Source organism: Eschrichtius robustus, chromosome 2, assembly GCF_028021215.1.
Source record: "Eschrichtius robustus isolate mEscRob2 chromosome 2, mEscRob2.pri, whole genome shotgun sequence".
Taxonomy (NCBI): Eukaryota; Metazoa; Chordata; class Mammalia; order Artiodactyla; family Eschrichtiidae; genus Eschrichtius; species Eschrichtius robustus.
In genome coordinates this window covers 63,262,356-63,277,197 of record NC_090825.1, presented here as the reverse complement: position 1 = coordinate 63,277,197, position 14,842 = coordinate 63,262,356, and the positions used below count along the sequence as shown (strand labels likewise).

General features: G+C 44.5%; 1 protein-coding gene across 4 annotated transcripts in view; it reads left to right on the top strand.

The window, feature by feature from the left end:
* Positions 1 to 14,068, top strand: part of SERINC5 (serine incorporator 5) — a 189,095-nt gene extending 175,027 nt beyond the window's left edge. For all 4 annotated transcript variants that reach the window (XM_068535578.1, XM_068535577.1, XM_068535580.1 and 1 more), the window contains 4 exons: positions 3,538 to 3,604; positions 6,512 to 6,551; positions 7,218 to 7,362; positions 9,509 to 14,068. In XM_068535578.1, the coding sequence (XP_068391679.1) occupies positions 3,538 to 3,604; positions 6,512 to 6,551; positions 7,218 to 7,362; positions 9,509 to 9,656 (400 nt within the window). In that variant the 3' untranslated portion in view covers positions 9,657 to 14,068. The remainder of the gene's footprint in view (positions 1 to 3,537; positions 3,605 to 6,511; positions 6,552 to 7,217; positions 7,363 to 9,508) is intronic.
* Positions 14,069 to 14,842: the final 774 nt, after the last annotated feature.

Genomic DNA, 14,842 nt, shown 5'->3' with positions numbered 1-14,842 from the left:
ATGTCACAGCCCGGACCCCGTCAGGAGTCCCCCGATGGCTCTTTCTATGAGCGGATGCCCCTGTACCCCCTTAGGCCTGGATCCTTGCTGTCATAGGCCCTGGCCTCCCCCAGCTATTCCTGAAGTCCCTCCTTGGTCTCTAGATATTGATTGAAATTGTTATTCTGTTGGCTTCAAGTTCGCAAACTGTCAGATGAGACAGGATCATGGAGTCGATCAAGTTCAATTCCCTCTTGGGAATTCTCTGGCAGTCCAGTGGTTAGGACTGTGTCCTTTCATTGCCGAGGGCCCGGGTTTCATCCTGGTCGGGAAGCTAAGATCCCACAAGCTGTGCGCGCACCCCCCCCCCCAAAAAAAGAAAAGTTCAATTCCCTCGTTGTTCACATAAGGAAAATTGAGATGTGGGCACTGCTCCTATATTTCTCCCCCAGTTCAGGAAGCCTTTCCTTACATCTCCTTTGCTGGCGTATTGGGAGAGACAGGTTCATCGTCATTTTTTCCCCCCCTGGGAAGACTTGGAGTAAGGTCCTTCACTTAGGTGGAACAATCAGCTGGATGACTTGCATAATGGCGTTATTAAGAGGCATTTGTGCTGTAAAATGTTCCCCGGCTATTTCAGTTTTAGCTATGCTTAAGTGAAAAAAATAACTATTTTTTCAGCTGTCTTAGGAATTTGAGTACAAAATTGGAAAAACTGACTCTTTAATAAAGGTCAGGGGCTTCCCTGGTGGCGCAGTGGTTGGGGGTCTGCCTGCCAATGCAGGGGACACGGGTTCGATCCCTGGTCTGGTAGGATCCCACGTGCCATGGAGCGGCTGGGCCCGTGAGCCACAGCTACTGAGCCTGCGCGTCTGGAGCCTATGCTCCGCAATAGGAGAGGCCGCGATGGTGAGAGGCCCGCGCACCACGATGAAGAGTGGCCCCCGCTTGCCGCAACTGGGGAAAGCCCTCGCACAGAAACGAAGACCCAACACAGCCATAAATAAATAAATAAAATTAAAAAAAAAAAAAACAAGGGTAAGCTTGTTATATTAAAAAAAATAAAAATAAAAAAAAAGGTCAAACAACTTGCTAGTTCCAAATGGGACATTTCACAGCACTATAGCAGACCATATGGAAATAGGTGCAAGATTGGTAAGATGGCACTGGAGAGATTGGTTTAAATGGAGAAAAGTTGGCAAGTCAAGGAGGGTTATCTCTTCTTTTGGTGAGTTCTGGACCTACTGCTTTTATTTAAGAAGAGGGGGGAGTACCTTTTGGGAATCCTGTTACTCCCTAACCTGCCAGCTAGAAATCTTCATGTCTCTGCATCAGGAACATGCTGAAGACCCCTTTCCACCAACTCTGGTTTCCACTGGGAACATAATTGAACTTGATTATACCAAGTCTGAGAACAGTCACGGGATCTCTCAAGGGCCCTGTAAGTTTGTCGGGGGCAGAATCTGCGGTCTCCGATAGGAAAGTCTGGACATGTTGTCTAGAGATTTTCTGTGACCTAGTGGAGTTTGGCCAGTTCCAGAACCACTGAAGCAGATGTGGAGGGGCACCTGCATTGCAGATCATTCTTACAATATGGAAGAGATTCTGGGCATGACAGAGGTTGGGAGGGGTTGGGGGTAGCAGGGAGGCGTTTTTCTTTTTTGGTTGTCACAACAACTGCAAGATGCCACTGGCTTTTGGTGAGTGAGGGCTCGAGATAGTAAACAAATAAGGTGATTAGACCTTCTCTGTCCACTGAAGCATTGTCCCAACCAAATGCTGTCAGGCTTCTCCCACCCCCACAGGAAGTACTGGGTTAAAGTCACTCAGGCCTTAGCCCTGGAAGGGAAGAGGTTATGGATAATCCGGGAATTGTTGTCTTGTGCCGACCAGATGGGTCTTAGTAATAGCCAGAGTGCAGACAATAAGAATTTCCTAGGCTTTTAAAGAGTTTGTAAAAACAGTATTTTCTCAGTAATTTTAAGAAGAGTGTTCTGTGGGTAAAGGCCATGACTGAATAAAGACCTTATTTTACTGTAACATCTACTTGTAGAAGTCACGTGTCAGTAATGATGAACTGATTATAGGTATTTTTAGAAGAACAAAAGCTTCCCCTTTTAAAGGGCTCTCTGATGATGGAAGCAAAGTGGCAGAGGTGCCAGGATCAAAAGCTTTACTTTTCTGAAACCATTTTATTCCCAAGAATTTATGAAATGGAATATTTATTTGAACTTTTTTAAAGAATAAATACCATCTTTCAGATGAAAATTCCAGATATTGATCTCTTCCTAAAGTTAAGTTACATTTTCCTCCATGGAAACGATATACTGTGTTAAATCCTAATTCATATGCACAAAATGGAGCACGCCGTTGAGTGCAGGAGCAAGGTGTATGTGTTTCTTGGGTGCACAGCCATTGGGAATTGTTTCTGTCATTCCTCAGACCAGGCTCAAAGTCAGGACGTGGGAGTGGAGTGGGCCTCCATTAACATCCATCTGTTCAAAGCGGAAGTGAAAGTGATGCTATTGGACTTGAGGGGACCACAGAAGAAGCAATGCTCTTGGATCCCAAGGGACCTTTTTATGAGGAAAGCTTGTTATTGTTTACTTGCATCTCATTGATCTCTTCTCTCCTTGGGAAAGAGGAAGAGTATGAGCAGAGAAGGCAGTGTTGCCTCTTGCAGTTTATTTGGTTGAAATGAGTCTGCTGATTCCTGCCTCTCCACTAGCCCCACCGCCCCCAGGCTAGTGCATTTGCTGCAGGAGGGCAGGGATTGTCGTGTGTTTCACTGAGTGCCCAGTGCTTAGAACAGGGCCTGGCACATGGCACACCTTCGGTAAATATTTGCTAAATCAATCTGTAAAGATTATTCATATATATTGAATATTTTTCTATTTGCTTAAAATGGTCCTTTTTTCCCCCCCAGGAAAAATAAGTACCTTTTTTTTCTTTTTTTACCCCTGTAAGCCAGATTTTATAACATTTTACCTCTCTAGGCATGGGGAGAGTGGCAGGAAGAATTTTTTTAAATCACACTGATAACTACTCCGTGCTGAATTTCCAAACAGAAAACCTTGTTCTGCCACAGGCTGATTATCACAGAAAATAGTGATGACCTTTGCTTTTCATGCCTGTGCATTTTGTTGCCATTTCTGGCTTCTTTTCATTGCTTTTGATCCCTTCTAAGTGAGACTAGTCAAAGGGAGGGGAAAGATAAAAGTGAAATCTGAAAATTATTTTGGCATTTGAGGGAGGAGAAGCAGAAACCAATAGTGAAAACCGGGATAATAGGACCAAAAAATGACTTTTATTTTTTTTAACCTATAAACTTCTCTTTGCATAAAATGATCTCATGCAACATGGGAAAAAAACATCAGCCATCGAACAGGTCAGGCAATTTTGGAATAAAGTGGGATGTTAAAATGGACAACTTTTATTTAAGCAGAACTGTAGGTTAGAGTGAGCCTCTCACTGGCGCCTCGGCCAGGGGGCTCTGCCCTCCTTCTATGTGATGTAACACGTTAATAGGCTTTGCTGACCTTTTTGTTTATCTCTTAGTTTGACGTCGACAACCAGATCAAGTTCCGATGCTCTGCAGGGGCGGTACGCAGCTCCTGAACTGGAAGTAAGTTCATTTCCTTTTCTTGCCCTGCTTCATCTCAGAAGGCCCATTTTTCAGAAGGCTTTTTCTGTGTTTATTTGCATCTTTAGTGGTCTGCATTCCATGATCCCATTTTTCTCCTCAGGAAGGAATACAATTTTCGTACAGGAAAAGAAATGTCCTGAATATACTACAGGATTAAAATAAATCCTTGATTTTCCTCCAACAAATTTGGCCTCTGGTGTGGCATTCGGCCGCCCCACTCCCAGCAGAGGCCTGGGTAGCTCATTGGGCTGCTCTTTGCTCGTTTCCTCTGTTGTAACAGAATGTGTGCGGGTTGTCTTAACTTCTCGCCCATTCCCCTCGTCTTTACCTGTCTGCGCTCTCCGTACACGGCATGGCCATGAGGTCATACGGTAGCTGCGGGAAGGAGCAGGGGAGGGACACGCCTGTGCTCTGTGCCGCCCTGCTGGGCACTGTCTGTACGTGAGCTTGTTAACTGCAGCAGCTCCAGCAGATGGGCATCTCATGGGGCGAAGAATGGTGAACGGTCGGCGTCCGAAGAACCAGGCTGGTCGGCGGGTGCCTGTCGGTCAGCAGAATGTCATTTTCTTTCTTGTGCAAAAGTCTTTTTTCTGGGGCCCTCAGTGGAACATCCACCAAGGTCACAAAAGGTCTAATCAGATGGAGGCAGCCAGGAAGAGACTCAGCCCTGACCCCAAGAATGGAACGAACAGGAGGTTCCGATGATGGCTAAGACTAGCTGTGTTCTAAGTGCTACATCTGTGACTTCATTTAATCCTCAGAGAAACCCAAGGAGGGTTTTATCTCCATTTCACAGAAGGGGGAAAAACAGAAAAGTTAAGTCCTTGAAACTTTTGATCTGCCAGCATGTAAACCGTGCCCTCTGGTTCCGGAGTCTGTGCTGTGTTCTAACCACCACTGCCGGAGATTCAGCTGCTCTCCACGGGCCCTGTTGCTGATCCTGCCTGGCGTCCGAGCCCTGGCTGCGTGGAGGAAGGGCCCTGGTGTCTGTCCAGATATGGGCACTTTGTTCTGCAGTGGGTCTCTGGGGATGGTCCTCCCTGCACCAGATCTGGAGATAGTGGACCATTATGAGGGGTTGTCAGTCTGCCAGTATCATTCAACAGCTCTTTCTGTCACTTGAAGAAGGAGAAAGCTGTGCTGAGTTTGAATGGGTTACTGCCTATTCTCCCAGAAGAGAATGGCCTCTAGAAGGCAAGTGGTCATTCACACCACTGACTGGGTCACCCCCTGCTGAGGTTGGACCGCTCTGGCTTCAATATCCCCATTGTGTACAGAGTTAAAGTGCAAAGAACAGCAAGTCTCCGAATTAGATTTAAGAGAGGATGTTTTTCTTCTCATTCCAAGGAAAGAGCCCCAGCATTTCCCTCTGAACTGGAGAGCACACAGGATGGAAGTTGGTTTGCTAACTCCTTGCCTCACATTTCACGGATATACCTTTGAAAGAGAGAGTTACTCATTTCTTGTTGTAACTTAAGCTTCAAAAGCTTAAGCATACCATGTCTTGGCCCCATTGAATGAATTAGTGAATCTTAGACTGTATCACTTGATCCAAGATTCTGTCAAGGCCAATCCCTCTATGACAAGTTTCCTTGATGCACGAAGGAAAAAGGGCTTGGCTTTGAGATGTATAAATGGGACGAAGGCTCAAGCTCCCATGTCCTTGACCCTGGCTCTCTGTTCTTCGTCGTGAAACTGTTAGCCAGAAGGTGCTGAGGACCCAGCACTTCCCAGACTGTCTTGGCATGTGTAGCATTTCTTATTCTGTTTACCAGCGTACTTCTGGAATCATGTAGTAATTTTTCGTAACCTGATTTTTTTTAAAAATTGTTTATTGTTTTGAGTAGGTCAGAAACATGGCATGACATTTGGAAGGAACCAAGGACTGTTAAAGGAAAGCATCCCATCCATTGCTGTCCCCAGCACCCCTGCCCCCATGAGGCAGCCAGCTCAGAGCCTGATTTTAATAGGAAATGTGGGTAGGCCTCCTGGCCCCAGATCCCTTAGTTTTACCCTTTCTGAGTCTGTCAGCCCCACGATCTCCTAGATACCACATGCTGCCTATTGGGGTTCACTGCGTTCCTCTCCCAGCTCTGTCACTAACCTAGTTTTGTGACTTCAGGCCAGTTATTCAGCCTGCCTGACCCCAGTTTCCTCACGTGTAAACAGGATAATGATCCCAGCCCCAGGTGCTGAAGAGGATGTCATCAAGTAGCAAGTAGAGCAAAGCACCAGGAGTGAGCTCCATGAGTGTGGCGACCTTGTCTCATTCACTTTGTGTTCCAGGTTGAGTTTTCCAGAAGCAGCCACCGAGGCAGAGCCTGATGTGCAGGATGTTTATTAGGGATCAAAACATGTGGAAGGACGGGAGGGGGCAGCATGGGGCAGAGGGTGAAGTCGAAGGGCACTGCAGGCTGGACAGAGCCACTGCTCACCCCCCGGGCACTCGGAGCAGATACCCGACCCATCAGAGCTGTCCCCCAGGGGTCAGTGGCTGCGCCTTTACAGCCCTGCCGTGAGCGGGCATTCTGTATGGGTTGCCCAGGACAGGCTCCCTCGAGGGTGGGGCAACCCACAGCTGGGGCAAAGCCTGGAGCTGCCTTCTAGAGCCTCGCAGTAGCTGAGCAAGCACTAAGGGAGCACCTTGGAAGGGGATCTGCGTGGCTCACCTCCATGTCCTTATTTCCTGTCAGTAGCCCCCAGAGCGTCTTGGAAGAACAAACAGGTAGTCAGAACATTTCGAAGGAATGAAGCGTGCAGTTCAGGGCTTGGGATATAGTTCAGATGGAGAAGGTTTGGCACATAGGTGGCCTTTAGTTCTTAACCAATGTGGAGATAGAAAAGCAGAAAGCAAGCTGCCTGACTTTGTTGGTTTTGCCCTCGCAGGTAGCCCGGTGTTGTTTTTGCTTCGGCTCCGGTGGAGAGGGTAAGTAGACAGCTTTCCTTCTGTGCTCCGTGTGGCCCTGCAGACCTGTAGCTCTAGTCTGTAAGCATTTGGGATTCAGACGCAAATAACTTGAGTGGTAAGAGGAAATTTTTATTCCAGAGCTGGTTTTTTCTTATGTGTTAACACTTTACACATTCTTCCCAAAGGGTTGCTGGGATTTGTTTGTGTTGATATTCTGGCAGGCGAAGAACAGTCTATATTTTGGGTCATATTTATATAAGTTACATTACCCAGTGAGATTTCAAGGAGCAGGAGGTGCATTTTTTAAAGGAATGATAATTTGGAAAATTTCTTTCGTTCAGCTTACTTTTCTTCTTGAATTAGAGCATCCCAGGGGCTTGACAACTCTTGCTCTGCTCTCTCATTTTCTTCTGAGCTTATAATATGTTTTGTGTGTTTAAGGGCTCTCTTCTGTTAAAATAAAGTGACCGACATTAGGTAACTCATCCTGTTTTAGAAGGTTCTGGGGTGAGGTGGGTGTTTGGGGCTTATGGCATAGATGAAATTGCCTGAGGGTACAAATGATTTTTGACAGCTTTTCTACTCAACAGCCCCTGGGATGGAAATTAGCGAGTGTGGCTTTGCGAAAATGGTAAACATAAGTGTGTTCACTCACTGGGCTTGTGCTCGCTTTGTGGTTCACAGACACAGAAGAGCAGCAGAATGTGAAAGAGGGCCCGAGGGTCATTTATGATGAGAAGAGAAGCACTGTCTACAGCTATGCCTATTTCCACTTCGTATTCTTCTTGGCTTCCCTCTATGTGATGATGACCGTCACCAACTGGTTCAAGTGAGTGGCCCCATTGTCTTAGATGTTTTAGAAGTTGTTAAAAAAAAAGTCTTTTAAAAACGTCCTATTTTTTATGGCCCGAAGATCAGATCTCTTGGAGTCAACTAACTTCTTCTCCAAGTGCTGCTGTACTCATCTTCACAGAAACAGTCTGTGTTCCTGACAGTCTGTCAGCATGCTTTTTAAAAAAATATTTATTTATTCATTTGGCTGCGCCAGGTCTCAGTTGCGGGATCTTTCAGTTGCGGCATGTGGGATCTTGTTCCCTGACCAGGGATCAAACCCAGGCCCCCTGCATTGGGAGCATGGAGTCTTAACCACTGGACCACCAGGGAAGTCCCTCTGTTGGAGTGCTTCTAAGCCTGGCAATTGGTGATACTTACTGCAGCTTTAAGAAAATGGGAGGTTAATGGCACGTGGGCAGTCTTGAGAGCATAGTAATAGTAAGGAGGAAGAACATGGAACTGTGCCTTTAAGAAAGAGAAGATACTCTTTTTTTTCTACTTTGTACTTTGTCTTTTTTTTTTTTTTTTTTTTTACACTTTCATTACAAAAGTTTGAAACATCTTGTTAAAAAAAACTAACATATGGACTTCCCTGGTGGTCCAGTAGTTAAGACTCCCGGCTTCCACAGCAGGGGGCGCGGGTTAGCCAGCATGGCACGGCCAAAAAAAAAAAAAAAAATTAAGGTGGAAGTGTGAAAAGTAACAATGGACCCCCCACCCCCACCCCATAACCACTGCTAACTATATGGTATGTATCCTTTCGTTCCTTTTCTGTGCATTTATAAGCCTATATAATTTTTAAAACATAAATGTGATTACACATATTTTCCCCTTTGAGGGTTGTTTTTTAACTTACGTGATGGACAATACATGATGGGCCCGACTTTCCCTGTCACTACATGGAGATTCTTTTTGATTCCTTTTGGAGATTTCTTTGCCCGATCCAAAGTTTCTGTTGCATCATAATTTGTTGTGCCTGAGGATATACCTAAGATAGACATTAGAATAACTTCGGATAGACATTAAGACTCACTGTACAACAAACATGTGAGTGGCTCCTTCATGCCACACTGCTGTGGGTGGCAGGGACTGTATTCTAACAGGGGAGATGGACGGTGATCCACAGCAAATACAGCGTGTCAGACAGTGCTGACTACTGGGGAGAAAAGTGAAGAAGAGGAAGGAGGAGTACCAGTGGGGTCGGGGATGCTGGGGGCAGCGGTTTCAAATAGAGTGATGGGGAAGGCTTCCCTGAGGAGATTCTTCCCCAACATCCTGAGGGAGAAGCGGGTGTTAGAGCCTCTAATGCTTCCCAGTGATACCTGGAGAATTCCTGGAAAATTTTGGCTTCGGAAGTTTAAGAAAGGATGGAGGCAGAAAATAACATGTCAAGGATGTGGAGAAACTGGAACCCCCTCTCACTCCTGGTAGGTAAAATGGTGCAGCCACTTTGGAAAATAGTTCCTCAAAAATGTTGAACACAGGGTTATTATATGATGCAGCAATTCCACTCCTAATTATATAACCAAGAGAAAAAAAAACCACGTATGTCCACGTAAAAACTTGTACACGAATGTTCATAATAGCATCATTCATAATAGCCGAAAAGTGGAAACAACCAAATGTCCATCAGCTGACAAATGGATAAACAAAAGGTGCTATATCCACACAATGGAATATTCCTCAGCAACAGAAAGGAATAAAGTACTGTTAGATACTACAACGTAGATACACCCTGAAAACAGTATGCTGAGTAAAAAAAGCCAGTCACAAGAGGCCACATGATTCCATGCATGGTGACATGTCCAGAATAGGCAAAGCCATACAGACAGAAAGTGGATAAATGCGTGGCAGGGGCTGGGAGGAGGAGGGAAATGAGAGGGCAGCTGAAGGGTGCAGGGTTTCTTTCCGGGGGGGTGAGAATGTTCTAAGATTGATTGTGGTGATGGTTACACAAGTCTATGAATGTAACAAAAATCGTGTACTTTAAGTCAGTGTGAATTATACCTGAATTGAGTTGCTAGGGAAAAAAGAAAGGCTGGAGGTGGTGGAAGCAGGGAGAGACAGACTTGGTGGAAGAGACCTTCTCACCACCTGTTCTCTCCCTGCCCTGATCACAACTGGGTCTCTTGTTTCCGCAGCTATGAAAGTGCCAACATTGAAACCTTCTTCAGCGGGAGCTGGTCCATCTTCTGGGTCAAGATGGCTTCCTGCTGGATATGTGTGCTGTTATACCTGGGTACGCTGGTCGCTCCCCTCTGTCGACCCTCTCCGCACTTCTCCGTGTGAGGATGTGAGCGATCTCCTTGGTTCTGCAGGCTGGCAGTGACGTCCTTTGAACAAATGTACCAGGAGTCTGAGCAGTGACTGGTACTTTGTGACAAGCTGACATTCCCCTGGCTGGCTTGAGTGGGTCTAAAAAAAACTTACAGGGGGGAAAAAAAAATCACCTGCTTAGCTTTTTTAATTCTGAAATTCGAAAAGAAGCTACCAGTTTGTCCCCCCAGAATTGAAAATTTCACCCGAGTTGATCCTGAGTGATATATTTTGTATGTGTCTTACCCCTAAAAACTGGGATAGTAGTTAGGCTAGTATTTTCCTTCTGCATGTTTTTACCAAAACAGAGTTTGGGGCATGACATTTTATCACAGGGAGAAAAGCTTACCTTGTGTGGCCTATTATTCCTATCCTTGAAATAGAAAGACATGACAGAATCTGGAGCCCTGAGCTCCTGACAGAACGCAGACCCCTCTCCCACACCTTGGCCTGCGGGACCCCTGCTCGTGGTTCCCTGGGATTTATTGGCTACAAGAGGAAGCATCTGCTTTTAACTCCACCCTTGTGCTGTTTCCTCCCAGCCCCCAAACGTTCCCCTTTGAAGTTGTGATGCTGGGAATCACAGACTTCCCTCTGTCCTTGCCCTTCCCAGAGCTCCCCTCATCCTTTCTGGGTTCAACATCTTTGTTATAATGTGAAAAAGCACAATTTGCCATCACCACCCATGTGATCCCCCACCAGATTATCACTACCTGATCTGAGTTACTGCAATAATATGACTCTTACTCGTGGTGTTATTCACATGATTAGAGAACAATATTTGTGTTGTTTTCTTTGCTATGGTTCTTTCTTGTTTGTGGATTGATAGTCATGATACTTTAGGACCTTACCTGGGAAGTTGCTTCTTGACTGAAGCCTGCTGCACCCCTCTTTCCATTACTAAAGTCAGCCAGTTTCTCTTCCACTTGAGGCCTTTGAAATTGTAAAAGCAAAAGGACTTTTGTTTTCCAGCTCTGTAATGTGACCACACCGTTAATGTCCATTATGATTTTGGGGGTGGATTTGCTGAGGTGGGGATCACAGGCAACACCTCAAACAGGGCTGACCAGGTAAGGCCTCCAGTTACACAAGTTGTAGAAGTGACCAAATGTACTTAGAAGAAAAGGTGGGTGGGGAGGTATTTAACTAAGCCATAAGCAAAAGCCGCAGAAATTTCCAAAATACATACTTTTTAGGTGATACTGAAGAAAGCTTTGACTCTAGGCAGCTGCCCAAGAAGACGTCCATTTTCAGTGCTGATGCTGTCAGCCAGGGGAGAGTTTACGCAGTGGAAAGTCCATCAGAGACCCTGATGGAGGACGGTGGGCGCCCTCCTCTTAGTATTTCATGCAGGATGGAAAGAATCCTCTCAGCACCCGGGCAGAGAGGGTCTGAGGATGAAGAGATTTGGCCTGTACTTTCTGTGCCCTGCTGTATGCATTGGGTCCCACCTAAGCTGGCCTCCAGTGTGCCAAATGCTGACCTGGGAAATTAGTCCAGTTCTTCATTTCCACTCACTGCTTTGCCCTCCTTTCAAGAAAATTGGGGGGCGGGGGTCAAACAATGGATGAATTCCTCCAGGAACTTACAGTGTTGGAGGTTCGCTCACTGTGTGTGTGAGTGAGAGCCTTGTTTTGTAAACTTTATCAAGTTTTTTTCAGACCAGGAGCTCTTTGGGCTCGGTGGTCCAGAGATCTTCTGTAGGCACAAAGTGAATGGCCGCCATGTGTAGCCCGAGGTTAAGCCAGTGGGAGCGTGAGCTCTGTGGGCCGGACAGGTGGAGGGAGTGGGGTTGTGTGTGTCGCAGCGTCCTGGCAGAGGCCACCGCAGCGGCTGGTGCAGTGACACGGGCTCTGGGTAAGCCGGGGTGCCATCAGTGACAGGTTTCGTTGTGTCTTCTCCCTGCTGGGGTCTAGTGGGGTCTGGCATCCAGCCGTGTGACTTTAGAACTGGCCCTTCTGGCAGGTCAAGGTCAAGCTGACCAGGCCCTGTGTTCCTTAGTGGGCCTTCGTTGGGCCCTTCCTGTGCAGAAGGAAGCTCAGGGAGACACAGAGGAAAGGACGTTGCCAGTGGCCAGGCCCTCGGAGTTTCCTTCCTTAGCCGCCCAAATTCTCCTACAGCCAACCCCCATTTTCCAGCTGCTTAAGACTTGGTTGGTGCCTAATAATGTTCCTTTCTGAAGGTTGGTCTGACACAAGAAGGAGAGTTACAGTCACTGATTTTTATTCTCAACTGAAAATTTAAGCAAGTTTATCTGAATGATCAAGAGATGTAGGTGTTCTGTGAGGACAGAGGGCATATAAATAAGTTGACTTTAATGATTATTAATTGTAATAAACAATACTCAGGTGATAAGTCAACATTCATGGGTTTAAAAAACCTGCATTTTTGTGCTGTTGTGTTTTAAGAAACTGGAAACATTGTGCCAGTTGCTCCGAGTTGCTCTTAAGGATGATGTCCATTTGATAAATTCACTGATAATCTTTTTAAAATAATAGACTTCTGCTTCCTACAACTTTTTATACATGATTTAAACAGTGCATTCCCAGAAGCTGCTGGTCAGACTCCTTTAGTGATGAAAGCCGAAGATATTTTAAAACTGTGTGTGCTTCCTCTGTGCTGATCATCCGATGTGGAAATTTTTTCCCCTCTCATTTTCACGAGCACAGACACTTAAGTAGGGGAAGGGATTCTTCTGGAGTGTTGCAGTGTATGTCTAGATGTGTCACCTCACTGAAGACCGGAGACTTTTTTTGTCAAAGGTTTTTGGAAACCCTACTTTGTCCTTACTGGGTTGAATTTTTTAATACTGGTTAGTTGGTTTTGTTTTTGTTCTCACAGTTTCTTGGGAAATGGCTTGAAAGAATTGTTGCAGAGGTCTTTGGAGCTCCTTTGTAGAGTAGATGGGCCATGTGCGTGTGGACTGATGGAGGGTGGGGTTACTGGGGATTTGGGGTTCTGGTGCCCATCAGAATGGCCAACAGAGGGGCTCCCACACCCCATTGTTTATTTCCAGTTGCTCAGCGGTGCCTTCATTATGGATGACCTCTGCAGTGCTAATCCCCCCAAAATTGTCACCTTCTGCCTTTTTAAGATTATGTGCTTATTTAATTTTGGCCAGAAGTTTACTACCATTGGTGCTTCCTGTTACCCTGCAAAAGGGAATTCCAGAGCCTGTGTGCATTTAAGCTGCCTAGGCCTTTTTCTCCTTTGACTGCCTTTCTAAAGAGCATCTCATCTTGGTATGTATTCCTGTCCTACCCCCTCTTGGAAGTTGAAAGGCGGTTTTAGTTATAACTAAGAAGGTTGTGACCTTGGGCCAAGACCCCACGTGTCCAGAGAGCACGCTGGGCCCTCCTTAATCAGGTACAGTGCCAATGCCCCTGGATTCATGGCATTCTCTAGAGGGTATTCTCCTTAATTTACTAAATCCCTTTGGCCTCGTTCTTAACTGTGTTTCCTGCCATCTTTAATATGTTTGTAAAGCCTCAAGACATTTTAATCCAGTTTTGCATTTTAGGCAGAAATGCGTTCTCTAATGTTGGAGCTGCTTCGCAAGACACAGATCTTTTGAATTGATACTAGCCATTCTAAAGACCTCTCACTCTTTCCCCACCCCCCACCCCCACCCCCCACCGCCCGCCGCTTCCTCAGTAAATCATTTGCAGAGGCGTTCATTTTGAAAGGAGGAAATATTTGTCTTTTACCAAAGAGGTGTTCTTTTTTTAAAAGCAAAATCCTTTCAGCAAAAACTTACTTGGGGAAGGGTGGATTAAGAATGCATTTGTCCACATCCACTTCTACAGGTGTTTAATCATATTTATGTGAGTAAAATGTTGGAAGAATTCTTTTTTTTTTTTTTTTTAGAAGAATTCTTTAAGGTAATCCTTTGTGGTGAAGGATCCTGGGAAATTCTGTCAGGTAAAGAAAGCTTGTAGCAGATGGGTAATATATGTCTTGAGAGCTATTTATAAGAAATTTAAGGATTGTTTTGTTTTCCTTTATTAAAGATTTAAGGTTTTTTTACTTTGCAAAAAAAAAAACTACAAAAGTTTTATAGTCATAACTTTGTTACTTTTTTTTTTAACTTTTCGGAAATAATTAGATGTAGCCAAATTATGTGGTTATGTTTTGCTATGTTAGAATTTGAAAATGTAATATGTGTGGTAAATCTACTGTTTGAAATTTATAATGCTCTCAGATATGGTTGGAGTTTTGGTAACTTTTAAAATAGTTATTTTTTTTCCTTTAAGTCACAAAGGCAACTATGGATTTATGTTTGTTCTTTTGGATGCTAATTTTTCTATGAAGCAGCCGAAGTTGACCAGTCTTTTCCTAGGTAGAAAACTCAAAACTTGTTAACTTTAATAAAATTGAAAACTGTTGTTTTTTCTCCCTTCTGTTGAATACATTTGTAATTAAAGTCTTGCAGGTACTGTTTTCCAAAGATGTCTTCAGGTGTTAATTTGCTCTCTCATAAGCTTCATAGAGTCTGTTCTAGTTCTAGAGAATGAAAATACAAACAGGAAAACGCAAGCTTTTTGCCTTCTTTCTCTCTGAAAGCCCCTGCAGCCTGCTTCCTTTTTCTTATTTTTATGATAACGACATCTGTCTTAAACATGAGAATTAGAGTAAGTCTTTAAACAAGGTAGTGTGAGTTCTCCAACATGGTTCTTCTTTTTCAAGATTTGGCTATTCTAGGTCTTTTGCGTTTCCCTCTGAAGTTTAGAATTAACTTGCCAGTTCCCTCGATTGGGATGGCATTGAGTCATTAGATCAATTTAGGAAGAGTTGACATGATAACAACATTAAGTCTTCTGACGTATGATTGTATCTTTCATTTACATAGGCCTTTTAAAATTTCTTTAGCAGTATTGAATGATACTTTTGTTTTTATTAAAATATCTTTGTATGGGATTTAATCTTGATACTTCTAATCCTCATTTGTATGTGAGGTTAGTATCCTGATTTTTTTTAACAGTATGTGTCACATAATATAAAATTTACCATCTTAACTGTTGTTTAGTGTGCAGTCAGCAGTGTTAAATACATGTCGACTGAAAAAAAAAAAAAAGCACAACGTGAGAGTTGTGAGTTATGTTTTATTTGGAGCAAAATGGGGACTATAGCCCAAGAGACAGCATTTCAGATAGCTCTGA